We start from the raw sequence: 27,776 nt of genomic DNA, 5'->3' as shown, positions 1-27,776 counted from the left end.
GTGTGGGATCCAAGGTATGTGTCCTGTCCCATTGATCTGTCAGCCTTGGAGTGCCCATTGCTGTTCTAATCATAGTTATTGCAATAGCGCTCTGCTGAAGGGAATTCTATTAGATGTTGACTCTCACTAAGAGAGGAATAGCATTTTTTGGCCAATCACCAAACAGGTTTTCAAATTATTCTAGTACAAAGTATACTGTAATAAAAATAATTATTATTTAAGGCGTATGAATGTTTGCCTGCATGTATGCATGGGCATCTGGTACCGGAGGAGGCCAGACGAGGATATCCAATTACCTGTAACTCCAACCTGGAGTTACAGATGGCTGTGAGCGGCCATGGGGGCGCTGGGAAACTGCTGAGCCATCTCTCCAGACCCAGTTTTTGTTTTTGTTTTTTAAAGACAATGACCTAGCTGGCCTGAAACTCCAAATGCAGAAGAGGCTAGCTTTGAACTCACAAAAATCTGCCTGGCCTTGCCTTCTGAATTGGGATTAAAGGCATGTGTCACCACGATTGGCTGGCTTTGGTGTTTTGAGATAGGGTCTAGTATAGCGCAGGGTGGCTTCTAAACCTGTGTAGTTGCGAACGTCCCTGAGCTTCTGCTCTTCCCGAGTGCCTTACACACGTAGCACATGTCACATATCTGCCTAATAATTGGGATCGTTCCCTGTCTCTGTCTCAGTTCTTTAATATCCTGACCATCTCAGGTAAACATTTCCAGCTTGCACTCTTGTTGGGTTTTAATTTGGCTTAGATTTGGTCATGTGGTGTTACCTGTGGTTGGAAAAGACCAGTTTTCTGGTTAATTATTGGGAGGCAGCCGCCCCATATTGTCACTTTCCATAACCTTCTGGCTTTTCAGACGTGCTTGCTTGATCTTAGCGTTTGGGAAAAAGTAAAAAGTCATTTATTGAAAAAAAGGGGATATCAAGCCTCATAGTAACTAGGAAATTATAGATTAAAACCGTGGAAATGTTGGTTCATCATATTTGCAAAAAATTAAAAACAAAAAATTGTACCAAAACAACTGGTTACTATTACTACTACTTCTCTTTTTTTTTTTTTTTTTTTTTTTTACCTTTTTAGTTTTTCCAAACGGTGTTTCTCTTTGTAGCCTTGGCTGCACCGGAGCTTGCTCTGAGACCAGGCTGACCTCACACTCACAGAGATCCACCTGCCTCTGCCTCCCAACTACTGGGATTCAGGTGTGCACCACCACTGTCCGGCTTTTTTTTTTTTAAACATCCCACAATGTGTGTCTGGAGGTCAGAGGATGACTTGCAGGAACAGGTTTTCTTCCTTTACCGTGTGGGTCCTGGAGATTGAATGCAGCTCATTAAGTAGGTGTCTTAGCCGCAACTAACTTTACTTGCTGGCCCATATTGCCAGCCCCACCTTAAAGAATTCTTAGACTATACAAGTGAATCAGGACATATTTATAGGAGTGTCCATAGCAACAATAATATTGGCAGTAAACTAATAAAAATTGGAAAAAAGCTGTATAGTATTTTGAGATTGGATAAGTAAATCACGGTATGTTCATGTAATAGGATACTATATATTAGTAAAATAAATTACAGTTTCAGAGCATTATCTCCCAAAAATTCTAGAATGAAAATTTACTAAAGAATGTGTTCATTCAGGACTAGGGTCGTGACTTAGCATGCAGGAAGCTCTGCGTCTGATCCCCACTACCACACAAACCGATGTCTTGTGCACACCTGTAATCCAGCTCTCAGAGAGGCAGGAAGACCTAAAGTTCAAGGTTATTGTTGACTGCAGAAAGGCCAGTCTGAGCTGTACGAGTCCATGTCGCAAGGAAAAGAAAAGGAAAGGAAAGAAAAAAGAAGAGAGGAATATATACATTAAGATTAGAGATACTTGGAGCTGGAGAGATGGCTCAGCGGTTAAGAGCACTGACTGCTCTTCCAGAGGTCCTGAGTTCAAATCCCAGCAACCACATGGTGGCTCACAACCATCTGTAATGGGATCCGAAGCCCTCTTCTGGTGTGTCTGAAGAGAGCAACAGTGTATTTGCATATATATAATAAAATAAAGACTTTAAAAATATTAAAAAAGAAAAAGGTACCAAACTATAATAATAAAAAAGATTAGAGGGTTGGGGATTTAGCTCAGTGGTAGAGCACTTGCCTAGCAAGCGCAAGGCCTTGGGTTCGGTCCCCAGCTCCGAAAAAAAAAAAAAAAAAAGAAAGATTAGAGATACTTGAAGTTCAAGAATGTAAAATGAGTAATGTTCGGAGAATGATAAAGCCATAAAGGAAAACAAGGAAATAGTACAGTTACACTTCAGGACGATTGTTGTCCTAGGGAAAGGGAAAAGGTAGATTTGGAAGGGGCATACAGGGTTAGAAACACTGATTACTATATATCATGGTTCTTTATATCTTAGATTTAATAATTTTTAAAAATTTATTTATTTGATGTATGTGAGTACACTGTAGCTGTCTTCAGACACACCAGAAGAGGGCATCAGATCCCATTACAGATGGTTGCGAGCCACCATGTGGTTGCTGGGAATTGAACTCATGACCTCTGGAAGAGCAGTCGGTGCTCTTAACCGCTGAGCCATCTCTCCAGCCCAGATTTAATAATTTTTAAGATTTATTTTTAATTATGTATATAAGTGTCTGTGTGAGAATATACACATGAATACAACTGCCTTGTGTAAGTGTTGTGTGCCTTTTAGCCAGTCAGCCATTTCTCCAGCCCCTCTATTTACACACACGAATATATATCCTTTACCTGGCAGGGGAGATACAAGGATCACTAGGGTGATTTTCCTAGGGCAAGATTTATCTGTAAGATTTGTGTGTCTGTGTAAACAGAGGTCAGAGGACAGCTTGGAGGGGTTATTTCTCTCCTTCTACTGTGAATTGAAGGTCATCAGGCTTGGCATTTAGTGCATTTGAACCCACTGAGACATATCATTGTCCCCTGACTGGTTTTGTGAGACAGGGTCTAACTGTGTAGCTCTGACTGGCCTGGAGTTCTTTGTAGACAGTTTGCCTCAAACTTAGAGACCTGCCTACCTCTGCTTCTGAGTTCTGAGATTAAAAGTGTATGCCACCAGAACCAGCTTTTCACTTGTTTGTCTTGCTTTGTTTTGTTTTGTTTTGTTTCCAGACAAGGATTCTCTGTGTATCCTTGGTTGTTCTGAAAATGATTGTAGACTAGGCTAGCCTCAAGCTCAGAGACTCTCCTTCCTCCTGCCAACATTGCCTGTTGATTTATAGACAAAACAAGAACAAAACCAGGGTCTTATTATGTAATCCCGGCCAGCCTTTAACTACTAATTCTCCTCTGTCTGGTCTCTGAGGGGCTATTTTTGGTGTCGTTCCCCCCCACCCCCACCCCTACCCCTGGAGCTGAGGACAGAACTTAGGGCCTTGTGCTTAGGCAAGTGCTCTACCACTGTGCTAAATCCCCAATCCCACTATTTAAAATTTTAATTAAAAAACATTCAATTAATATTAATGATGACTCTTAAATGCTTTAACCTCCTTTTAGCCCACTACCACCAGAGGTAGTGGGAAAGAAAAGATACGGGGAAAGTGGATCTGTTGAGAAAAGTTTTTTAGAGGAACTTCCATGTCTGTATTGTCTGGAATTGGCAGTTCAGTTCATAGGTTAGCAGCAGCAGCAGCTCCATTCACTCCCAGACACCTCAGCAGTCGAGGTGATGACCTACCAGGAATAATAGCCTTGGGAGTCAGCAGGAGTGACAAGGACCACCAGGAGACGTTCTTGACTGTGGTTCTCTCAGTAAAGCGAAGATCAGCAGAGACCCACAGGAGTTGCACAGCTAGCTCTGTAAGCTCTGCCTCCATCCCTGTCCATGTTTATACCCTACAAACATCATGTCTTCCATGGGTCTTGTCTCAGTATGTGTCTTGCCTCAGTGCATACATTTGTCTCATCTGACATGCATCTGTCAATCAGCCTGAGTGTAAGAAAGTGACAAGAAACTACACACCACCAAAAGTTTTTTTGGTGTTTCTCTCTATGGAGTCCCAACAAATATAGTTTAACTATACGATATAGGGCAGACCAAAACATGTGTGTTGTTAACAAAAAGTCTTTATCACTTGTCCTCTCCTGTGTTTGTTTTAACAGAATATCCTCTCACCTAATGTCTTAGTCTTTCACCTGTGTCCACTTCTGGAAAACACTCCTTCATGTGTTTGCCCCAGAGAAATGCCATCTAACCCAGTTTCCAAAGAACTCTTAAGTTTCCACTTCAATTCAAGCCAGGTAGTACAGGAGGCAGAAGCATGCAGGTCTCAGAGTTTGAGGGTGGCCATGGCAACACAGAAAAATCCTGTCTCAAAACAATAACAAAAATGTATTCAATTGGAGGCGGTGACTTGTGAGGCAGTGACAGGTGCATCTTTGTGAGTTTGAGGCCAACCTGGTCTGTATACTGAGACGCTGTCTCAAAACACTAAAAATAAAACATAAAAATTAAAAAAAAAAATTCACTTGTGTATGGGAGAGGGAAAGGATTGAGTAACTTCAGTTTTTCCATTGTGGATTCTGAGGATTGAACTCATTTTGTGCAACAAGTGTTTTTACCTGCTGAGCCATCCCTCTGGCCTGCCTTTTTCTTTTTTAATGTATGCGTGTCTGTTTCTTTTGTATGTATATACACATGTATGCAGGCCAGTAGAAGATACCAAAGCCACAGCGATGGAGTTACAGTGTGAGAAAAATTTATAGCAGTAAATGATTACAAATTATTATGAAGAGCTGTAACTACTGACAGTGTAATATTCTTCCTGGTTTTGCTTTCAACATAAAGCAAGTTTTTCAGAATATAAAAACGTACCTAGGACTGGTTCTAGTTGAATTGCTAGGGTAGAGTGCTTCCATGGTATACAGAAGAACCTGGGTGTGATTCCCAGCACTGCAGAAAAAGCAAGGGCATCATGGCACCGGCCTATAACCTTACTACTTTGGAGGCAAGAGGATAAGGAATTCAGGTCATCCTCTGATACACTGAGGGTCTGAAACCAGCCTGGTTTAGTGTATTATCTCAAGAAACAAGCTAGCAAACAAAAAGCACACCTAAAAATTACTACGCAGGGCAATGTAATTTAAATGTTAAAGGAAGACGCTCATCAGCTACAGAAGCTGCCTTTCTTTCTACAGAGTGTGGAGCCCTTTGTCATCTTCTCTTGCAGTTCTCCCTTCCTGCTATGTAGACTCTTTCAATCAATTAGAAGTGCTGCCTTGTCTTTTACCCTTCCTGTAGAACATTCTCCACACTGCTGCCAAAGAGAGCTCTCTAAATGCAAATCTGATCATGTTACTTTCTGCCCTCAATTTTGCATAGCTCCCAGTAGCCTTCAGCACACTCTAAGTGCTCAGCCTCCTATGCACCGCCCTTGTGTCTCTGTTTCTGTCCGGCTTATTAGGCTCATCCCTCATTACTTCCTGTACTTCAGCCCCTCCAAGCTGTTTGCTGTTCCTGGAACATCGCTTCTGCACTTGCTGCTCTGTCTACCTGAAATTAAAGATACCTTCCCTCCCTTTTCCATCCCATAGTCTCAGAATTTTAAGGCCGAGCTGGAAGGATCAAGAATTTGAAGTTTATTGTGGGTGTGGTGGTGCAGACCTTTATTCCCAGCATTTGAGGCAGGTGGATCTCTGGGATGAAGGCCAGCTTGGTCTGGTTACTGAGTCCAGGACAGCCAGAGGGACCTTATAGTTCCTGTCTCAAAACCACAAGCCAGTGAGAGAATACACAAATGGCAGACAACTTAGTGCTGTCGTCATGGATTGTATATTTGTTGTTTGTGTGCCGGCCAGCTTTGTGTCTATGGAGGAAGGAGAGAGGGAGCAAAGTGATAGTGAAGGAAGTGATGTGAGACTGGAAGGGCAGGCAGGGGAAAGTACTGTGGGGAGGGAAGGAAGGGAGGGAGGGAGGGAAGGAGGGAGGGTTTGGTTTTTATAAATATTTTACACCAAGTGCCTGGAGAGTTTAAAATGTTCTGGATTGGGGTTGGGGATTTGGCTCAGTGGTAGAGCGCTTGCCTAGGAAGCGCAAGGTCCTGGGTTCGGTCCCCAGCCCCGGAACAAAAAAAAAAAGAAAAAAAAAAAAAATGTTCTGGATTTCCCTGACGCTTAGGCATGTGCTCTTGCATGTGCTAGCTCTCATGTCATACCCTCTTCTTTCTGGTCTTCCCTGGCCTTATGGAAGCTTTTCCTCCCTTGCCTGATGACAGCACTATCATGTGTTTGTCATGTTAGTAAGAGCTCTGAGAAGCATGGATAAAATGAAGTGGCAGACCGATCGTATTGGTTGCCTTGGGGTTGGAGAGTGTGTGTAAGACAGGGTTTCTTTGTGTAGTTCTGGCTGTCCTAGACCTCACTGTGTAGACCAAGCTGGCCTTGAACTCAGACTTTTGCTTTTTGAGTGCTGGGATTAAAGTATATTTGTCACTTTTAGAAGCCTAGCTGGTTTCTAATTTTCAACTAATTTTCCCACTATGTCCCAGATCGGGCACTACATCACATCTTTGGCATCTCATGACTGTCTCATGAGCTGGTAAGCTGTTGGAATTTTTTGTTTTGTTTGAGGCAGGGTCTTTATATTGCCCTGATGCTTCTGGAACTCACTCTGTGGACCAGGCTATTTTGAACTCACAGAGGTCCACCTGGCTCTGCCTCAAAAATGCCAGGATTGAAGGTGCGCATCGCAATTCCGGGCGGCCGCTGTAAACTTAATAGAGGTTAGTGCTGGGCTTTCAGCTCATTGGTAGACTGCTTGCCTAGTATTCTGGAAGCTGCTGGGTTTGATCTCCATCACCACATAAATGGGATGTAGAAGCAAAAGGATTAAGAGTTCAAAGCCATCTTTGGCTATGTAGCAAATTCAAAGTTAGCCCTAGGTTACAGGAGATGCTTTCCCATAAAAACCTCACAAAAAACCTAAAACATGCTGGGTGTGGTGGTGCAGGCCTTTAATCCCAGCACTCAGGAGGCAGAAGCAGGGGGATCTCTTGAGTTGGAGGCCAGCCTGGTCTACAGTTTGTTTTTTTTTTTTTTTTCTTTTTTTTTTTTTTTTTTTTTTTTTTTGGAGCTGGGGACCGAACCCAGGGCCTTGCGCTAGCAAGCGCTCTACCACTGAGCTAAATCCCAACCCTGGTCTACAGTTTTAGTACAGCCAGGGCTATAGGGAGAGAAGTTGTCCTAAAGAACAAAACCTAAAAGACTCTGCTTTGGGTTATGAAGATTGGCTCTCTTCCCTCAGAGAGTTATAGGAGCAGAAGTCCAGACATTATCCACATCCATATCTTTTTGGGAGTTGAGGCCCAAGAGCCTCATTCATTTGCTCTTCAACTTCTGCTCATTCTCCTGCTTCCTAATATGGTGGCAGGTGCTAAGACTAAAGATGAGTAATGTTGCCGGTCTCAGAGAACCTCTCAGGTTATCAGAACAGCGAGTAAGAAAGGCAGGGATTGTAACCCAGTGACCATTGTGATGGTCTGCTGAGGACAAGCGATAAGGAACTTAGAGAACCAAGGTGGATCTAAGCCTGGCAGGACAAACCTGTAATCAGAGTTACTCAGAAAGCTGAGGCTGGAAGAGTCAAAGTTCAAGGCCTGTATGGGCTGAAGATGGAGTTCAGACTAGACTACTTAGCAAGACCCTGTGTTAAAAGGGGGAAATAGCTCTGGGGCAGGCAGAGTGTTCGCCATGTGCTCATAAGGGCCTAAGTTTAATCTCTAGTTCTAAGATAAAAGGGAGAGAGCATCAGTTTTCTTGGCAAGGCCTAAGGAGATGCTTCACTTGTGCTTAATCTCAGAAGACTATAGAAGTTGGTGGGAATTGTGTGGAAGGTGGTCAGACTTAAGCACAAGAATGGAGAACATGGTGTATTGGGTAACCAGTGGGAAGGTCTGTGGGGCTACACAAGGGGAATTTGTATGAGGCAGGAACAGGATATGAGGCCTGAGCCATGGAAAGCAGCTGCATTGTGAGTAATCTTTTCTGCGTTCCCAGATAAAGCCTATGGTATTAGTAATAAGTTCATTCTCCCTGTATTAGATGACAACAGGGTCTCACTGTATAACCCTGGTTGCCTAGAACTTGCTAAATAGACCAGGCTAGCCTTGAACTCGCAGTGACCTCTCTAGTCTGAGCCTTCCAAATGCTAGGATAAAAGTCATGAACCATCTCACTAGCCTACTGTTGTATCTTCAGTAGCTGAGCTTTACCATGTTTTTTCTTTGATTTGTTCATTGTATGATTCATGTATTTGGAGCCCTCTTAATTTTTGCATGATTTACTCAGAGAACTGTGTCAAATCCTACATTCAGGCATTGTAGAATGGATGGTGCTTACCTTTTAGGGCTGCTCAGAAAGACTTAAATGACCTTGAAAGGCTAATGTCAGGGCCCCATGTCAGTGTCATAGCAACTCATGCATGCATGGAGAGTGAAAAGGGAACTTAATTATGGAGGAGGGGAATTGTAACCCTGCTTGAATGGGTAGTTGAAAGTTCTGGGCCCGCCCCTTAGCCTCAGAAAAGGACTTTCTTACATTTTCTGCCAAGAGGTCATAGGGAGAGCCCACATAAATACCATCCTCCCTTAGGGATGTGCAGTCTTATTTTACTTGTACAGGTGCAGAATAGGTTCAGCAAATAGTGTTCTCATCTCCATTGAGCAGAACCTGGTATCTTATTGTCCTGCACAGAATCAGTCCCTTCAAAGTATGGAACACGGCAATTTTAGGTCAGCAGGCATTTAAAGACACCTTTTTAACTTTCAAGAGCTGCCTAATAAGATATATTTTGGACAGAAATACCAGTGTTATCAAGATGAAACTTAAGTCATTGAAATTTTTGAATAGGGCTTAGTTTTTAGCTGCTGATGCCCCTTTTATCTGTGAAATTTCTTTTAATGATGCTGTTCTCTGGGACGCTGTCGTCATCAGGCTTCAAGGCCCCATTCTACCCACTGACGTTTAGTAACTGTTAAGAGTCTTTTACAGTGATTGAGCAGAGTCCATGTATAGAGGTCAGAGGACAATTTGCAAGTCACTATTCAGCTGGAGAGATGGCTCATCCGCTCACAGCACTTGCTGCTCCCTTGGAGGACTTGGGTTCCATTCCTATCACCCAAATAGTGGCTCACAGCTTCATTACTGTTGCATCAGATCTGAGGCTCTCTTCTGGACTCTGCAGGCACCAGGCGTATACATGGTGTACACACGGTGTACACACATACATGAAGGCGATATACTCCTACACAGAAAACTGTAAAAAAGAGTTCATTCTTCCACCATTGGGGGTCAGGTTATCAGGTTTGGTGGCAAGCCATCTTTACCTACTGAGCCATCTCAGCAACCGTCAAACTTTTAAAAATATGCTCTCATAGCTCAAGCTGGCCATAAACTCCTGATCATCCCACCCCAGCTTTCTAAGTGCATGTATTTGACCCAAGATCAAACTGGTTCATTTCTTTTTCTGCATGATCCTCTTCCCTCTCTGTTCTAGTTGATTTTCAGACAGTTCCAGACTTAGCTTTACAGTTTATTTACTGCTGCTTAACTGGAAATGAAAAAGCCAGAGAGCCAGGTGGCTACGGAGAAAATGTGGCCATGGCAAACTTGAGGGGCCAGAGCCCAGACAATTAAGAGAGCGCCTGGGGGTGTCCCAGGAGGCTGGTTGGTGAGAACAGAGTAGAACTTAGGAAGCAGGAATGTAGAGCACTGGACCATTACAGTCTGCTAACAGATTTTGTATTGGATTGTCTTTGCAAAAGATTGACATTTCTGTGGATTGGAATGCTAACACTTTATCTTTTGGCTTTTTGTCCCACTTAAGCACTGGAATTTTATATAGACCTTTGATGTAATTTATGGCAGATAGGGAATACCTGTTAAGTTTGGCTAGGTAGGATATAATTAGGCCTTCCGAAGGAATAAACTATTCCTGCCAAAAATGTTTGTGGTTAAAACTTCAACAAAGGGGTTGGGAATTTAGCTCAGTGGTAGAGCGCTTGCCTAGCAAGCGCAGGGCCCTGGGTTTGGTCCCCAGCTCCAAAAAAAAGAAAAAAAAATTTTTTCAACAAAACCCAGTAAAGTACAGCTTTACACACATGCATATGTTTAAAAAAGAGACATTTTTACATTTTTCCAAAGTCAAAGGTTAATTTAAAATATTAATGCCGAAAAGATTAATTTAATATATTGAATGCACTAGGCGAGAGTACACATACCTACTGCGATTACTCCCTTTGTACAATCAGAGTAATTGGGTTATAGTTAATGAGCTGTTTACATTTAGTAATTTAAAAAGACATCTTTTCAGTAGCCCCATAAAAGATCAGGGAAAACAAATTTCTGACATTACTTTCTTGACTTGGGTGAGAACAACTATGTTTTTAGAAAAAAGTTGCAAGAATTTTATTTTAAAATAATACTTATGTAGTTTAGGAATTATTCATAGGAATATGATTTGATCATTGTATTAAAAAAAGAAAAGGTGAGGGATTAGATGCTTTTTAAAGAAGTCCCTGGTGAAACGATGTGACACATTGAGCAGTGAGCAGAGACCGAAGCTAAAAGGGATTCTCTGGGACCCTGGAGATAATTCGCAACGAAACGCATCGAAACGCATTGCGACCTGAGTGTCCAGCTATCCGGAAACTGCAGGGGTTTGGTTTTTTTTTTAACTCGGTAGCGTCTAAGCCTGTCATTTGAGGCTGGCACTTTAAGTGAGCCAGTGTTTATGTTGTTTAAAGAGAGATGTGGGGCTGGGGAGATGGCTCAGTGGTTAAGAGCACTGACTGTGTGTGCTTCCATAAGTCCTGAGTTCAAATCTCAGCAACCACATGGTGGCTCACAACCGTCTGTAATTAGATCTGAGGTCTTCTTCTGGTCTGTCTGAAGACAGCTACAGAGTACTTATATATAATAAATATATTTGAGAGAGAGAGAGAGAGAGAGAGAGAGAGAGAGAGAGAGAGAGAGAGAGATGAAGCCCCGAGCAGCTGGCTAAAATCGGGTGCAAAGAGAGCTCGAGCCCCGCACGCAGTGTGTTGTTCTCATTAACACACTTCCATTCTAGGATAAGTCTCTCAGGAGGCTTCCCTGTGCTAGCATGCAGTTTGATTTTAAGGGAGAGAAACCTAGTCTGAGTTTGGGGCGCTTTTCCTGAGGTGGGAAATTTGAGCATATTTGTTTGTTGTATAGATTTTGTGAGGTTAGGAGAAAAATGTGAACTTCGAACATAGATGGACCTTCATGTCTAAAATTTTTGTGTTTGTTTTTTAAGACATGGTTTCTCTGTATTCCTGGCTGTCCTGGAATTCCCTCTGTAGACCAGGCTGTCCTTGAACTCAGAGATCCGCCTGCCTTTGCCTCCCAAATGTCGGGATTAAAGATGTGCACCACCGGGGGTTGGGGATTTAGCTCAGTGGTAGAGCGCTGGTCTAGCAAGCACAAGGTCCTGGGTTCGGTCCCAAGCTCCGGGGGGAAAAAAAAAAAAAAACCACCTCCCAACAGGCCTAGGCTTCTTTTTATTCTGTTTTTAGCCCAGGCTGGCTGAAAGCTCCAAAACAGCTCTCCACACCAGGATTATAGGGTAAACCACGCAGCTGACTCTGGACCTGAGATTAAAAGCTGTCTGGGTTGGGTATGATGCTGTAACTATAAATCCCAGCATTAAGAGCTGTCTATCTGAGATGGTATGGTGGTTAGGCCTTCAATCCTTGCACTGGGTTGGAAGATAGAGCTGGGCAAATCTGAATTCTAGGCCAGCCAGGGCTAAATAGTGACACCCTGTCCAAAACCAAAAAAATAAAAAAAAAAAAACCCAAAACAAAACAAAACAAAAAAACCCCTCCCGGTCTATCCTGGGAGGCATTGAGTGGCAAAGGTGAGCAGGGCACAGTGATACAGACGTGTGACATCTTGGCCTATATACTAACTGAAGTATTCATCATAAGAATGCTCAGCAGGCTGTGGTGGCACGGGCTTTGATCTGAGCATTTAGGAAGCAGAGTCAGGCAGATCTGAGTTTGAGGCTAGAACACTAATTTAAAAAATTATATAACACTCAAGAAGATACCATCTATAACAGAAGAGTTAGAATAAAAAATCAGTAGAAATAGACTCAGAGCCATGATGGTGGCACACGCCTTTAATCACAGCACTCAGGAGGCAGAAGCAGGAGGATCTCTGTGAGTTTGAGACCAGCCTGTTGTACAGAATGGGTGTTGTAAAAATATAAAAAAAATTTAAAAAAAATATATGGTTATCTTTTTCCTGCTCTTAGGTCCAGCACTGAGGTGTCCCAAGATATCTGCTGGATATCTTAATTCTCAGTCAGCAAAGCCTCTCACCCGCTCTGCTCCATCCCATATCACACTGCCGAGGGCCTCTCTCTGAGCCTGGCAGCAATCTCTCTATCTACCTAGTTCCCAAGGCAGGCTTCCATGCAAGAAACACACATCCCAACTCTGTGGCGGCCCAGACCAGCCGCCGCACACTTTCTTACACTTAAATTGCTACATGAAAGAACACACAACACAATAACCTTTGACCCAATTGATAAGATATAATTGCCTACCTAAACATACAAAGCCCTGTACACATCTATCCCTTAAAAACGTTTGTAACCTGAAGACAGCTACGGTGTACTTATAATAATAAATAATAAATAAATTAAAAAAAATGTGTAACAACCTATAAAGGTACAGCGTGGCATCTTAACATCACCCGCCATATTGTCCTGCCACAGCTTCTCTCCCTGTCCCTCCCATCTCTCCTTTCTTTCCGTTCCAGTCTCCTCTTGTTGTATAAATATAAAAATAATAAAGTATAGTTGTCTTTTACCCGCTTGGTCCAGCACCTCAGTGCCCCAAGATATCTGCTAGCTATCTTGGCGGAAACACATCCCAGCCGCACACTTTCCTACACTCAAACCCCCACATAAAAGAACACACAACACAGTAATCTTAGATCCAATTGGTAAGATATAATTGCCCACTTAAACATACAAAGCCCGGTACCATCCATCCCTTAGGAACATTGATAACAACCTGGAAATACAGAGCACAATCTTAACATCACCTGCCATGGCTTCTCACCCTCTCCTCTCTCCTGTCTCCTCCTTTCTCTCCCTGTCTCCTCCTCTTCCTTCAAACTTCTCTCCCGCCCATCCTTCCTTCTCCTCCAATGACAGGCCTCCTTCTGTCCTGTACCTGCCCCTCACCTGTACTTTACAAATTCAATGGGGAGGTGGTTCTGGTGAAGTCACCTGAGTTCTGAGTAGGTGACTAGGCAGCTGTCCTTGAGGCAGTGGAATTCAGCATCAAAATAGAGAAAACTTGGGTTGGGGATTTAGCTCAGTGGTAGAGCGCCACCTGGAAGCACAAGGCCCTGGGTTGGTCCCCAGCTCAAAAAAAGAACCAAAAAAAAAAAAAAAAAAAAAAGAGAAAACTTAAGGGCAAACCACAACATCCTCTTCCTTCAAACTTTTCTCCCTCCCATCCTTCCTTCTCGTCCAATGACAGGCCTCCTATCTTGTGCCTGCCTCACCTGTGACATCATCCCACAAATGGGTTCCAGGTTAGCCAGGGTTATAGAGTTGAAACCCCATCTCAAAAACAAAACAGAGGTATTTAAAAAAGTCTTTTAAAAGTGTATCTGTATGTGTTTATATGTGTGTGTCCTATATGTGCGTCTGAGCCTGTGGAGGCCAGAAGAGGGTGTAGATCCACGGATGTATAATTTACAAGTGGTTATGAGTCTTTTTACATGGGTGTTGAGCTGAACCTGGATTCTCTGGACAGCAACTATCTTTCTAGCCCCATACTTCATTCGTTCTCAGATGTGTACTTTGGGGCACATTTTATTGTTTGTTGACTCATGATGCATTTTGTAAGTCTCAGATTTTTTGAAGTATATAGTATAAGTCTACTGAAATAGTGACCTTTGGATAGTGTCCATAATTTATTCTATATTTCCATAATGAAATCCGAAGCTGTTGTGTAATGTATTCCCTCTGTTTTTGATTTTGCGACAGGGATTTGCTATGTAGTTCAGACTGGCCTTGAATCTGGGACCTTCTTCCCTCAGCCTCCTATGTGCTGTACCTTCAGGAGCACACTACTGGGTCCTTCCTCCCAGCTTCCTGTTTTTAGTCCCTTAAGGTTTTTACATTTGTTTGTTCATTATTATCTCTGTGTTTGGGCACACGAGTGGAAGTCAGGATAACTTATAGAACTTGGGTATCTCCTTCATGGTGACTTCAGGCATTAAATCCAAGTTGTTAGACTTGGTGGCAAGAGTCATTACCCAATGAGCCATATTGTTGGTCTGTCTTCATTAATTATGTGAGCACAGGCACCCTCACAGAAAATATTGTTGGGTACGTTGGAGCTGGAGTTAAAGACAGATGTGAGCTGCCGAGTTGGAGAGCTGGGAATCAAACTTTGGTCCTTTGCAAGAACATTAAGTGTACTTATCCACTGAGCCATCCCCTCAGCCACAGAAGTTAACCCTTCTCTATTACCACTGTACCCCTTTTACTGCTGTTAGCATTTCAGTGATCTATTCTATGTTACACACTCTGCCTTTTTCTGAAATAGGGTCTCTGTATAGTTCTGCAATTCTCTGTGTAGATCAGGCTAGCTGAAAACTCAGAGATCTGCCTGCACTTGGCTCCTGAGTGTGAGGATCAAAGGCCAATGTGCCATCCTACCTGACTATTTTAAGTGTGTGTGTGTGTGTGTGTGTGTGTGTGTGTGTGTGTGTGTGTTTCATGCATGTGTGCATGTATTCATATGGGGAGGTACACCTGCACTTTTGTGCAAGTAGAGCCCAAAGGACAAGCTTAAGAATGCTGCCCTTCTCCTTTGAGACATGATCTCTGTTTGCTCAGAGCCTCCCATTAGGTTAGACTGGCTGGCCAGTTAGCCCCAGGGATCCTCCTGTCTTTGCGTTCCTATCACTGGGATGCAGGTTGTGCTGCCACACCCGGCTTCTACATGAATGCTGGGGTCTGAGCTGTCTCCCCAACCCGGCATCATACATTGTATATCTGTGTTTTATTTTTCTTCATAATAATCTTACAGAATAGGAATCGTTAATTTATCAGGTTGGGAAACAGACCGAGAGGTTAGACCAACTGGCCAGAATATCAAAGGTAAAATGTGGTGGTGGTAGCTGGACCTCCCATCTGTGTCCTAAGGTTCATGTTCTTGCAGCTTCGCCCTGGTGCTTGTTAGGTTTGGTTACTTCAAAGTAAACCAACGGCATTTATGTATTTATGCATTTCATCTGCTCAGGATGCTCTCCTCTAATCCCCATGTTTTGAGTGATGACTAGACCTTGTGAGGGGAAGTAGATGTACAGCTGCCCTTTGCTGACTCTTAGTCAGTTGCTGGTGGCTTGGCTGTGTGTGACAGATGAGTATGTGACAGTTTTTCAGGAATGAATTCTTGTTGCAGGCTGGCAGAATAGAATCGTTGATATGGACTTGCATGGCAGTTTGCTCCATAATTCTGCTCCCTGTTGCTCAGCGGTAGCTGTGATTGCTAGGTCTCTCCCCTCTCTCCTGGTGTACAGTCACATCTCCAGACTGCTGCATCTGCTTGCTCCATGGCCGCACGGTGTGTTTGTGTAGTGCCCTGAGCTGTCAGCAGAACGTTTTGCTGAATTTCCTTTTTTGTTGTTGTGCTGCAGCCTTCTTCTCCGTGGCCTTTCTCAGTTGTGTGAAGTCAGTTACTTTTTTGGCTGTTCATTTCCAGAGAGGGAGCAGTTACTGTATAGAGAAGCTCGAAACAGGAGCGAGACGTCACAGAGATTAAAATGAGTGGTTAGACAGTCGATCAGATGAGTGAGATTCCGTGGCTGATGGGCAGTTCAGCCCTAATGAACTCCTCCCTCTGTTTCACACACCTCTGTGTCTAATCTCAGAAGGCGCTTCAGTCCCTGTGTAGAGGGAGTTTGACCCCCATACCATACTTACTTCTACTATGAGCCAAGGATCTTAGTACCTACCATACTAGCTGTACCCAAAGTAGGGGAGGAAAATGGATAAGCCTTGTATGAAAGCCAGCTGTGGACTGGGGCTGTCAGGGAGTCAGCGGACGCCTGCTTGGTAAGCATGAAGCTGTGGAGGGGGTGTCAGTCTCCAGCACCACAGAAACCAGACGTGGTGGCACGTGCTTGTAATCCTGGATTCTGGGAGGCAGAGGCAGATTAGGAGTTCGAGACCATCTGCCACTATCTCCCCATTGTGAGGTTGAGCGCTCTTTGCCCTACCGAGCTTGTTTTGTAGTTGTTGGAGAACTCAGGTCCTCATGCTCTCTCTCCAGCCCTGAGTCATGGCATTGTCATGCATACCTGTAATGTATCTTGACTGTATTTCCTTCCATACATGTGTGTAAAATGTCTTGATCATATTCACTTCCATACATGCGTGTAACGTGTCTTGATCATATTCACTTCCCCTTCCCCTTTCTTATTTCTTTCACACTTGATTGATTGCCTCCCTATTTCTAGTTAGTCCTTTTACTACTTTAATGTCTTAAACGTTTATTTTACCCTGGCATGATGGTACACATACCTTTAATTCCAGCACTCAGAAGGCAGAGGCAGGAGAATCTGAGTTCCAGCCCAGCCTGGTATGCATAGTGAGTCCCAGGCCAGCCAGACTATGTAGAGAGAAGGGGTTGGGGATTTAGCTCAGTGGTAGAGCGCTTGCTAGGGTTCGGTCCCCAGCTCCAGAAAAAAAAAAAAAAAAAGACTATGTAGAGAGAGACCTTGTCTCCAAAAATACTTTTGTAAACATTTATTTGGGTGGGTGGGTGTGTGTGCGTGTCATGGCACACGTGGGAGTGTGTGAGGGTTCAGCCGCCAGTGCAGATAGTAGTTGTGGGGCTCCAGCCCCTGCTGGTGTGAGTCCTGGAAATTAGCATTGCACACCACTTCCTGCCTCCACCGGCTCGTGCCCTCTCTCTAAAACAGTTCTGATCATGGATGGGGTTCTTGTGTAATTTAATGTTTAATCGATGGTGACAGCTGAAAGGAATCTGGTCTCCACAAACGTTAGGAAAAAGACTCTTCTGTGGATGAGGGAAACTATTCATTATATATTTATTTAATTAAGGCTAACTTAGGCCGGCATGGCCGCATATAACTTCACTCCACTCACTCAGGACAGAGGCAGATGGATCTCTGAGAGTTCGGGCCAGCCATGAGTTCCATCGCGAAACCCTGGCTCAAAACCAAAACAGACACAAAGGTGCTGATTTAGGTGATGGGCAGCTTTAAGCATTTCACACCACACCATTTTGTCAATATAAATATTACTGGAAATTAACGTTAGACTAGAAATGTAAACTTTCTGTTTGTAACTGAAAATCATTAGTGACAATATTCTACATCTTTTGATGTACAAGTGGCTTTGTAAAAAGGAACTGGGACAAAATAGAGATACAAGAAATACTCTATGATTAAATCTTTTTTTCAATTAAAAAATAAAAAAAATAAAAGGAATGAGAGAACTAAATGTTTTTTCCAGAGCTGAGAATACGAGTCTTGGTTCCATATAGCATCTCCTGAGAATCTTTTTTTTTTACAGTTAAACTAACCAAACAGACTAAAATTTTATTCCCAATTTCCAGTCATCATTAGATTAAGAATTAGGATCCAGGTTTCTAACTCACAATATAAATGCATTATCTTTTGGGAAACCAGGTGGATCCTGCTCTCCTGAAAATAGAGCCTAATTTTGGTGACTTATTGGGGGAAATTTCTAGAAGGAGATAATCCCCCAATCTTGATTTTAAGAGCAAAGCAGTGACTCAGGCTCAAAGAGTAATAAGGTAAGGATGAGAGGTGGGCTCGCCTCCAAAGAATAGGAGAACATGGGGAATTAGCAAGTATGAATGGCCCCTGGTCATACGGTGTGCACACGGAGTATACTACTACAGTTTAGAAATCCTGTTTCCTAGGTGTCTGAGGGCCGAGTTAAAACAGGAAGCTTCTTTATGTTGACTGCATTTAGGCCAAAGGGCATTCCTTTATCAAGTTGGAGATTTCTCTTGGTCTTAGATCCTAAGTTCTCTTGCTTGGTTTTCATAAACGTGCTTTCTCTGTCCACCGTGGAACGTTTCTATCCTGCCGTCTCTGTTGGACATTGTTTCAGTCACCCAGCCTGATTTGTCAGTAATGCCTTGTGTTTGGAAAGAGTGACTAAATTTGTCAGCTCAGCCCCACCCTGTGTGTGCAGGAAGTGGGGGGTGTGCCTTAGCCTTTGAGGAAGTTTTCTTCCTTGTCCTCACCTCACAGTATGGAGACTGCTGTATTCAACAGTTGTGCTTTTTGAGAGAAAGGGAGAAGTCTGTGTGTGTGCGTGTGTGTGCGCGTGCGTGTGCGCCATGCACACAGTCTCACAGTTATACACAGGTGTGAACCTCCTCATGTGGGTGCTGGGTGTCAAACTCAGGTCCTTTGGAAGAGCAGCAAATGTCTCAACCACAAAGCCACCTCTCCTGCCCCCTGTTGCACTTTTGCACTTTAAATATCTTACTGTCCAGTCTGGACTGTGCTGGTGACTGTGTTGCTTGAAGTCAGGTGGCTTTTCAGTGGACATTGGTTTCTGGAGGGAAGTGGGTATGGAGACAAGGTCTTAGGTAGCCAAGGATGACCTTGCATTCTTACCTCTGCCTTCTGCATTATAGGCCTGTGTCTGAACTCAGCTACTAAAACATTAAATCTGATGAAATGCACAATTTTAAGCAAAGCCTTTTGCAAGAGGAAACTACAAAGTGAACTGGTTTGCCCCTTTCAAAGCCCTGCTAACTGGGCAGTGAGGAAAGCTGAAGTGAAAGCAGAAGCTGTAGTTACCCAGACCCAGCGTCCCCACATGTCCCGTCCCCTTCTGCTGTTTAGAGAGGAACTGCCTTGAGAAACCTTTCCCTGCCATGCCTATGGCCGTGGCTCACGCACACTTGCCTTCTGAATGTGACGCAGAGATCTGCAGCCGTTATCAGGGTAGCATTGCTTGTTCATTATCAACAGCTCAAAGTGACTATCAGTGCTGCTACGGGCAATGAACAGGACTGCAGAGTGTGGCGTAGGGACCTGCTGCTGCTGCTGCTGCTGCTGCTGCTGCTGCTTCTCACATGCAACATTCCTCCACCCTAACCTCACCACCTCACCAGTCACCCCATAACTACCCCATGGTGTTGGCATCAGGATTGTGGAAGTTCAGAAATCAAAAGTTGGGCTTTTCCCTGAGCCAACGTGGCATACAAACACTCCCTGTAAACTGTAGTGTGCACACTTGAAGCTCCTCATCTGAGGGCTCTGAAAGACCCTGTCCTCCAGCCTCACATCAACATGTGAATCCCATCATGGCACCGACATCCAGACTGCCTTGTGTGGATGCCAGGAACTGAATTTAGATCCCAGTACAAGAACAGTGCATACTCTTAACCTCTGGCCATCTTTCTAGCCCAGTTTTGTACTCATTTGATCCTACCCTCTCCCAGTACCTTCTCATATTTTAGGAGGAATTCCTCCCTCAGCTTGCCTGACAACTGCTCATCCACAGCTGGGAGACTCAGGATTTATCTAAAGAGAGTGCATTCTGCTATAGAGCTGCGCTAGTTATAAAGACAAATTGAAATTTACTTCTGTAACTTTTACGTTTTTGACACTTCTAACTCATTTTCTATGTAACACTCTCAAGATAAGACCTTCTCAAGTCCTGAGGTTGGCAAACATTGTTATGTTATGAAATCTTCCTAGTCAGAAGTAATATGTGACTAGGGGCTGGAGAGAGGGCTGGAGGGTTCCTGCTAGGCTGGCATAAGCACCCAGGTTCAGATCTCCAGCATCCTTGTAAAAAAGCCAGGCGTGCTAAGAAGCGCAAGGCCCTGGGTTCGGTCCCCAGCTCCGGAAAAAAAAAAAAAAAAAGCCAGGCATGGTCGTGCATGCATGAAACCCAGCATTGTAGGGCAGAGATGGGAATCCTAGGATGCTCCCGGACCAGCCAGTCTGGCCACCGCAGCAAGTCTCAGTTCAGGGAGAGACTGTCTCAAGAGAACAAGGTGGATATAATAGAAGACCCCCCTGCCCTCCTTTAGCTGTGTGTACACCCACACACTCCCTTACATCACACCCCCCCAATAAAAAACTAACATGGCTGGAAAGGACATTTACTGATTCTATTAAAAACAAGGCATTCCACTTCTTTTTCTGTATTTAGAATTTTAAACTTTTTTTTAAATGATATTGGGGATCAAACCCAGGGCCTAGTGCACACTGGCCAAGTACTTCACCTCCAAGCTCTACCCTTAGCCTTCATAACTTCTTTTTCCTAACTCTTTTTGGTTCTCCTTACTTTGTTTATATTTTCCCTCCAGCACTAGCATTTAGGGTGTAATGGCACTTTTTATTAAAGGAGCATCCACCACGTTATCACTTTGTGGCTGTAGCGTATAGAACAGGATGGGAAAAACAGCTAGGGTGATGGGCTAGGCTCACTTCTGCAGCCTCTGGACTCTCAGGCAGTGCTAGCTGGGATATGGTGGGTCTCAGTCCTTACACGAATGATTTGTCTAAAATGTAAATTAGAACCTTTGCTTCAGTGGTTCGTCAGCACCCACTGTTCTCTGAGTTTCCCATAAAGCAGTACCATCTTAAGATGGAGGAACCATCTTAACTAGAGTCCCACGAGAGGATGAGAGCCTGTTGTCATCGGGCACCTGTTGTGTGAGAGAGACTCACTTCTCCAGGCATCCACAGTGGCTCTCCTGTGTACAGTCCGGAAGAGAATTGAGGAGACAGCCACTCTAATCATTTCCTTTGTTCTGTGGTTCAGATGAGGAGCACAGTAGAGACTGGAGGAGAGATGGTTGTATTTCAGGTCTGAGCATATAGCTGGGGCAACTTCAGGGGAAAACCCATCACATTCATTGAAGCCTAGGGTTCCATCTTTAAATTTTTTATGTGAATGTTGCATTCAACTATGTAATATGTCCATAGTTTAAAGTGTTTTTAAATATTTATCAATGAATAGAATTTATTCAACAAGAAGATTTGCCTATGACCTGTGGAACTACAAATAACTATCCCATTCCTTTAAGCTCTGTAGAGGGAATTTTGGATATACTTTTCAATGTCTGTAGGAAAAATTTAAAGATAACAATTATGAGGTATCAGAGTCAAGAGACCAACTCACATATGTCCTAACTTCAAAAACCATGTATTTTCTACAGTTAGAAATGACATGGAGGGGCTGGAGAGATGGCTCAGTGGTTAAGAGCTCTGACTGCTCTTCCAGAGGTCCTGAGTTCAAATCCCAGCAACCACATGGTGGCTCACAACCATCTGTATTGGGATCCAATGCCCTCTTCTGGTGTGTCTGCGGACAGCTACAATGGACTCATGTACATTAAATAAGTAATGTTTTAAAAAAAGAAATGACATGGAGAGTCTAAAGGCTGAGGTCTGTTTGCCATTTCTAGGTTTATCATCATTCAAATGTAGGACTTTTTCTTTTGTCAGATTACAAGTGTGTCTCGGGCTATTATAATTTCACACTTCTCCCACAGAGGACATCCAGTCTTTGGTTACCTAAAAGCAAATGAGTACTTGGTACAGGTACTTCATGTACCAGGACGGGTGTCTTCTCTCCTTTTGGTGCCTTTGAAAAAACTCCTCCTCTCCCCATATTTATTTTACTTTTATCTTTATGTGGGTGTTTACCTGCATGTGTCTGTGCACTGTGTGAGTACAGTGCCCTCAGAGGCTGGAAGATCCCCTGGAACTAGCGTTACAGATGGTCGTGAACCACTAGGTGGGCGCTGGGACTGGAACCTGTGTCTGGAAGAGCAAACACTGCTCTTTTTTTTTTTTTCCCGGAGCTGGGGACGGAACCCAGGGCCTTGCACTTGCTAGGCACCACTGAGCTAAATCCCCAACCCCGCCCAACACATGCTCTTAACTTCTGAGCCTTCTCTCCAGGCCCAGAAATGTTCTTTGTTTGTGTTGAAACAGGGTTTCTCTATCTAGCCTTGGCTGTCTTGGAACTTGTTATATAGACCAGGCTGGCCGCCAACACACACAGAAACTGACTACCTGCCTTGCCTCCCAAGTGCTGAGATTAAAGGCATGGGCTGTCACACTTGGTCAAAACAAAACAACAACAAAATCTTTTTACAAGAAGTAGCATTATCTGTTTTTCTGATCATTTTGTCTTGGTGGCTATTAACTTTTTTCTCATTCTCTCTGTCTTGTTTTAAAAAGATTTGTTTTACATGTATTATTGTTTTGCCTTCACACACACATATATTGCACACACATGCCACAGCGCATGCATGAAGGTGTCAGAGGACAACTTGCTTATATGTGTGTTTTGCCTATATACATATATATGTAGTTCCCACATGCCTGGTGCACGTGGAGACCAGCAGAAGGCATCAGAAACTGGAGTTACAGATGTGAGCCACCATGTAAGTGCTGAGGACCACACCCAGTTCTCTGCAAGAGCAGTAGTACTCAGCCTCAGCTGTTGTCTCCAGCCTCAGAGGCCTGTGGACTGAACTCAGGTTATCAGGATCGGCAACATGGTTAGCCATCTAACCGCCCCACATTCTGCTTTTAACCTCCTGCCTTCTTTCCTTTCCTGGATCCTTTTCCCCGTGTTCTAGATTCACTAATCACCGAGTGTTAAGTGTAGGTGTGCATCCTAGTACCTCTCGTACTGTTTGCTTTAAGTAGAAGGGTTAAACTGGAAAGTCCGGAGCTTGTGTGAAAAGCCTGTCAGGTCTAAGGAAGATCTTAGCAGAGAAGTCACTTCCTAAGACAGTGGACAAGTATTTAGGAAACACCTCTGCACCCCAAAGATAGGCACAGCTGCCTCACAGTGACCGTTAGGGAGGTTCAAAGTTAGAAGCAAACAGCTGGTTCTTTTAGTTCCTATGCTGTTGCTCTTGGTGACAGGAAATCTTGTTCCCCAGGCTGCTGGCTTCCTGTTTTATTTTTACTTGTAGCAGATCAGAATCTCCATAACAAGGAACCCTAGGAGCCGCCTGTTCCTAAGGCTCCACTGCCTCTCTGTGTGTGTGAGTTGGGCCTGTGAAACAGTTGGTTTGCTTTTCATCTCTCTAGTGATTCGTTTGTCGTAAGCATTTTGTATTTGCAGACAACTTGTCCGGTGATAAGCTGGTGTTTTAGGATTTGATGTGAGTAAACTTGATGATGATGATGATGATGATGATGATGATGATGATGATGATGATGATGATGATGGTGATGACAGGTTATTCTTCCTCCTCTTCTTTCTCTTCCTCCTCCTCTTTCTCTTCCTCTTCTCTTTTCTCTTCCTCCTTCCTTCTCTTCCTCCTCTCTCTTCCTCTTCTTCCTCTTTTCTCCTCCTCCTCCCCCGCCCCCTCTTCTTCCTCTTGGAATCTGTAGTTGAGTTTCTGTAGTTGCTTCTGTGACTTTTCATTTGATGTAAAGTAGCACAAAGGCTGTTAAGACATTTTAGATTTCTTTATGTTTTTCTAACATACAAAAGCAAGACATGTCTACTATGACTTGACTGTTCTAGTCATACCCACCTTGTTGAGAATAAAACCTTCTCCCAGTGTTTGGTGGTGGTGGCATACACCTTTAATCCCAGCACTAGAGAGGTGGAGGTTGTCAGATCTCTTGAGTTCAAGGCCAGCCTAGTCTACAGAGTGAGTTCCAGGACAACCAGGACTACACAGAGTCTGGGGGGAAGGAGGGCTTCTCCTAAACCAGTAACATGGGAATTTGGTAATCTAACCCTAAAATGATAGCTCCACGTAAGCTTGAGGTGCTGGTGTGTGTGGGGTGGCTCAGCCACCAGGACAAAAAGCAGCAGTAGGAGGCCCGCATCTGTTGAGGTACGACCTGCTGTGGCTCCCAGCCTTCAGCCCAGGTGTGTAGGCTGCAGTGGAGGAGCACTGGGTAGGCGAGGGCCAGGAAGCTTAAAGCACAGTTGGCTTAGCATTCTGTTTGACATATTGAGCATGTAAATTTTCCCCTGATTTCCCTTCATTCTGTCAATTTACAGACTAAACTTTGGTAGTGTTACTAGATCCTGGCAGCCAGTATTTAGCTGTACATTAGCAGTCACCCATCCAGCAAGACCTAGAGAGAGAAGTCATAGCCAGAGACTTAGCTGTGGGATCCCTGTTGGCAGCTGACTTCATTGTGGAGATTCTCAGACAAAGACAAATCTGCTCATATGGTCTGACCTTCCACCGCTTAGCTGAGAATGGTTGTAAACTTCTCATACTCCTGCTTCCTCTGTCCTCCAAATGCTGGGATTACAGGTGTGTATCACCATGTCTAGTTTATGACATGTTAGGGGCGGGGCGTCAGACCTACATCTTGTATCTGCTAGGCCAGTGCCAGACCAGCTGGGTTGCACTCCCTGCTACAGAGGTCATTCTTTGTTTTGGAACCTTGTAGCTGGTGACCTAGAATCTGATTTCTATTGGTGTGGCTACTGTGCGGATACCTGTGGCTGCGATATCTGATCACGCCTCCTTGCCTGGAGGGTTCTTACTAGTTAGAGTAGTAATTGCTGCTTTAAGGTTCCGTGCTGCCTTCATGACGTCACCAGTTCAGAGTTTCTAAACTTATAGCAAGACTTCTTAGTAAACCTTGAAAAGAAGATTAGCTGCTTGAACTAGAAGATAGGAAAGGGAGTAAGGGTTTTTAAAAAACTGTTTCAGATCAGAGCAATACCAAAAACGAAAAGGAAGAGCCCCGCATGGCCCCTGTGTGCTGGGATCTGTGGTTGAGCACTGTTTTCCTCTTCTTTCCTTTTAGGTTGTTTTTCATCACTGAGAACCTTGCCTGAAGCAGGTCCACTATGCCGTTAGTAACCAGGAACATCGAGCCAAGGCACCTGTGCCGTCAGACGTTGCCTAGCGATACAAGCGAGCTGGAATGCAGGACCAACATCACCCTGGCAAATGTCATCCGACAGCTGGGCAGCCTGAGTGAGTGCCTCGGAGAGCCTGTGCTTTGCCCTCAGGGGTCGTTGGTGCTCTTTATTTAGTTTCCCTCTCCTCCATGTTCCTATTTCTCCCCCATCTGCCTTCCCTAGGTAATGCAAAAATATATCCCCTGTTCCTTCTCTGAGAAGGGCTCCTTTTTTGGTTCCTCTTCTTCCCTCTACCCTCTCTTCATCTACCACCACCCTCTAGCTTCTACCTTCCCCTCCACCTGCTTCAAAAGGAATCTGCAGGGAGGATGGCAGGAAGGGTTGCAGCAAAAACTGCAGATGCAGTGACAGAGCAGAATTCTCTGTGTGTGAAGTGGGAGGTTCACAGAGCAGTGTCTTGGGTCGAGGAATGCTCCTGTAATTAGAGGATCTGTTCCATGTAGCCTGACTTTGTTGAAGCTTCACATGTGCCAATAGTCTACCAACACCCTCCCCCCCCACCATCTTCCCAAAGGGAAGTAGAGTAAGCGTGTACTCAGAGACATTCTGGTTGACGCGTCTACCCTGATACACATTTAATTGTGCTGCAAGCCCCCAGGTCCAAGATCAGGGTATACATTACTTCTGCAGCCTCTGGAGTATTGGGAGATTTGTAAGCTTTGTGAGCACACAGAATGAGCACACACCGTGAACACACAGTGTGAACACACTGTGACACAAATCGTAGCTGGAGCCATTCTTATATATATGTAAAATTTCTTTAATTGGCTAAATTAATGAGACTACCTTGGGAGGGTTATTTGCATGTGGTTTGGATTCCATTCTGAATCAGGCTGACATTGTTTCCTTGAAGCTGAGGTATGGGAGAGGCAGATGTTAGGACCACCCCTGCATTTGTCCAGAGCTACCCCAGCTCCATAAGCACCTCTGTGGAAATGCCACGTTAGTGATCCTCCCCTAGCAAAGGCATTTTGTGTAAATTATTTCCAACACTCACCCTCCTGTCACATCCCTGCCCTTAGAGAAGGCAGGGGACTATCAGAAGCTTGCATTCCTCTGAAGGCCAGGAGCCAGGGAGGCAGAGCTCTGTGACCAGATGACGGATGGATGGAGTCTGAGACTCCTAAGCCTTCACCTAGCAGGGACCTGTCTCAGTTGATCCAGAGCTTAGTGAGCCTTGGTGGGCATCACAGAGAACAAACGCATTGGAGTGCCTGTCGCACACAGACACTGAAGGCGGTGCAGCAGCAGACCTGTAGCAGAGTGACGCAGGGGACTACAGAGCACACTGCTGCTGCCACCCCAGAAGGCCAAGTGGCTAGAAATCAGTCAGTCCCTTCTCCACAGGACAAAGAACACCCAACAGCGGCTGCTGCTGCTCCTCCTCACTAAACAGGAGTCCTGCCCACTCTGAGGTGTTTTCCAGCATTAATGGAGGCCATTGTGGACTTTCTCCAATTGTGATCAAACTCTCTATCTTGAAGCTGATCCAAGAGCCAGGGTCAGCTTTTACCTAAGGAACAAGTTCCTCACATTAGGGCGTTAGCTTACCCTTTATTCACCCAGTAAACCTGGATTGGATGGATCTTACGTGATGGGTGCTGGATGACATAGAAGTGAGGGAGAGAGATGGCCCCTGACTTTTGAGGGGCAGTGGAAAGAGGGTAAGAGGGGAACCCATTTGTTGATTGCCTGTTTTATGCCAGTTTTCAATGAGCTGTTGATATAATTTCATTTAATCTTGTAAATTACTTCTACCTGTCTAGGAAGTTGTGTTCCCCACTTCTCAGAAGAACAGTATTTTAGAGAAGAGTTATTTCAGAGACATAAAATAACTTTCCTAAAGAGATACAGCCAGTAAGACTCGAGGAGTTGAGTTATTCTTTATGTTTGTATTTACTTATTTTATCCTAAGGCTCAAACCCAGAGCTTCATGCATGGTAAGCACATGCCCAGCCTCAAAGGTGAATGTTTAAACTTAGCTAAGAGTTTATTTGCTCTGTCACCAATTCTATTGTGCCAGTGGTGTCCTAGTTCAGGTCTTTGTTCACTTAAAATATTTTTAATTACATTGAGTTACTAAATTAACTTATTTTTTTAAAATAAGATCTCATTATATAGCTCAGACTGGCTTCAAATTTGTGACCCATCTGCCTCAGCTCAGGAGTGCTAATGCCATGCGAGTCTCAGAGAAACTGTGGTCCATGCCTCCCTCTGGCTTCCTTTCTTTCAGGGTCTGCTTAGATTTGTCCTGTATACCAACAGTGGTGTGCTTAAAAGAGACAGCTTGCCTTTTCTGTATATAATTCTGAAATTTGAAACTTTAGGAGACAGGTGTCATCTGTAGCTCAGGCTGGCCATGAGCCTTCCAGATGCTACAGTATCATTCCTGGCTCTAATTTGGGATTTGTTTGTTCTTTGATACAAGGTTTCCTGTACTTTGGGTTGCCCTTCATCCAGATGTATGGCCAAGGATAACCTAGACAATTTTAAAAGATTTCATTAATTTGTAAACAAGTTTTTCTGCTCCTGCTGCTCCTCCCTCCCCACCCCACTACCACTGAGCTACATCCACAGGTCTTTTATTCTTACCTTTTTAATTTGGAGGCAGGGTCCTGCTAAGTTGCCCTGGCTTACCTTGGTCTCAGCCTTCCAAATAGTTAGAATTGTAGGTGAGTGCCACTGGCCTAGCTTAATAAATGTTTGAAAAGTACATTTAAAGAATTCTATGGAATAATAGAAGTTCCTTGGCCTAGCATAACGTTCTATCTTCTTTCCACGCTTACCTTCTATAATCC

At 44.1% G+C, this 27,776-nt stretch overlaps 1 protein-coding gene across 1 annotated transcript in view; it reads left to right on the top strand.

The window, feature by feature from the left end:
- The window catches only part of Wasf2 (WASP family member 2), a 63,596-nt gene that overhangs the window by 15,557 nt on the left and 20,263 nt on the right, over positions 1 to 27,776 (top strand). The window contains exon 2 of the mRNA XM_032896639.1: positions 24,861 to 25,033. Coding sequence (XP_032752530.1) covers positions 24,904 to 25,033 — 130 coding nt within the window. The 5' untranslated portion in view covers positions 24,861 to 24,903. The remainder of the gene's footprint in view (positions 1 to 24,860; positions 25,034 to 27,776) is intronic.

Source organism: Rattus rattus, chromosome 1 (genome assembly GCF_011064425.1).
Source record: "Rattus rattus isolate New Zealand chromosome 1, Rrattus_CSIRO_v1, whole genome shotgun sequence".
In the NCBI taxonomy this organism is placed as follows: Eukaryota; Metazoa; Chordata; class Mammalia; order Rodentia; family Muridae; genus Rattus; species Rattus rattus.
The sequence above is the reverse complement of the archived record's forward strand: the minus strand, read 5'-3'. Positions and strand labels throughout refer to the sequence as shown.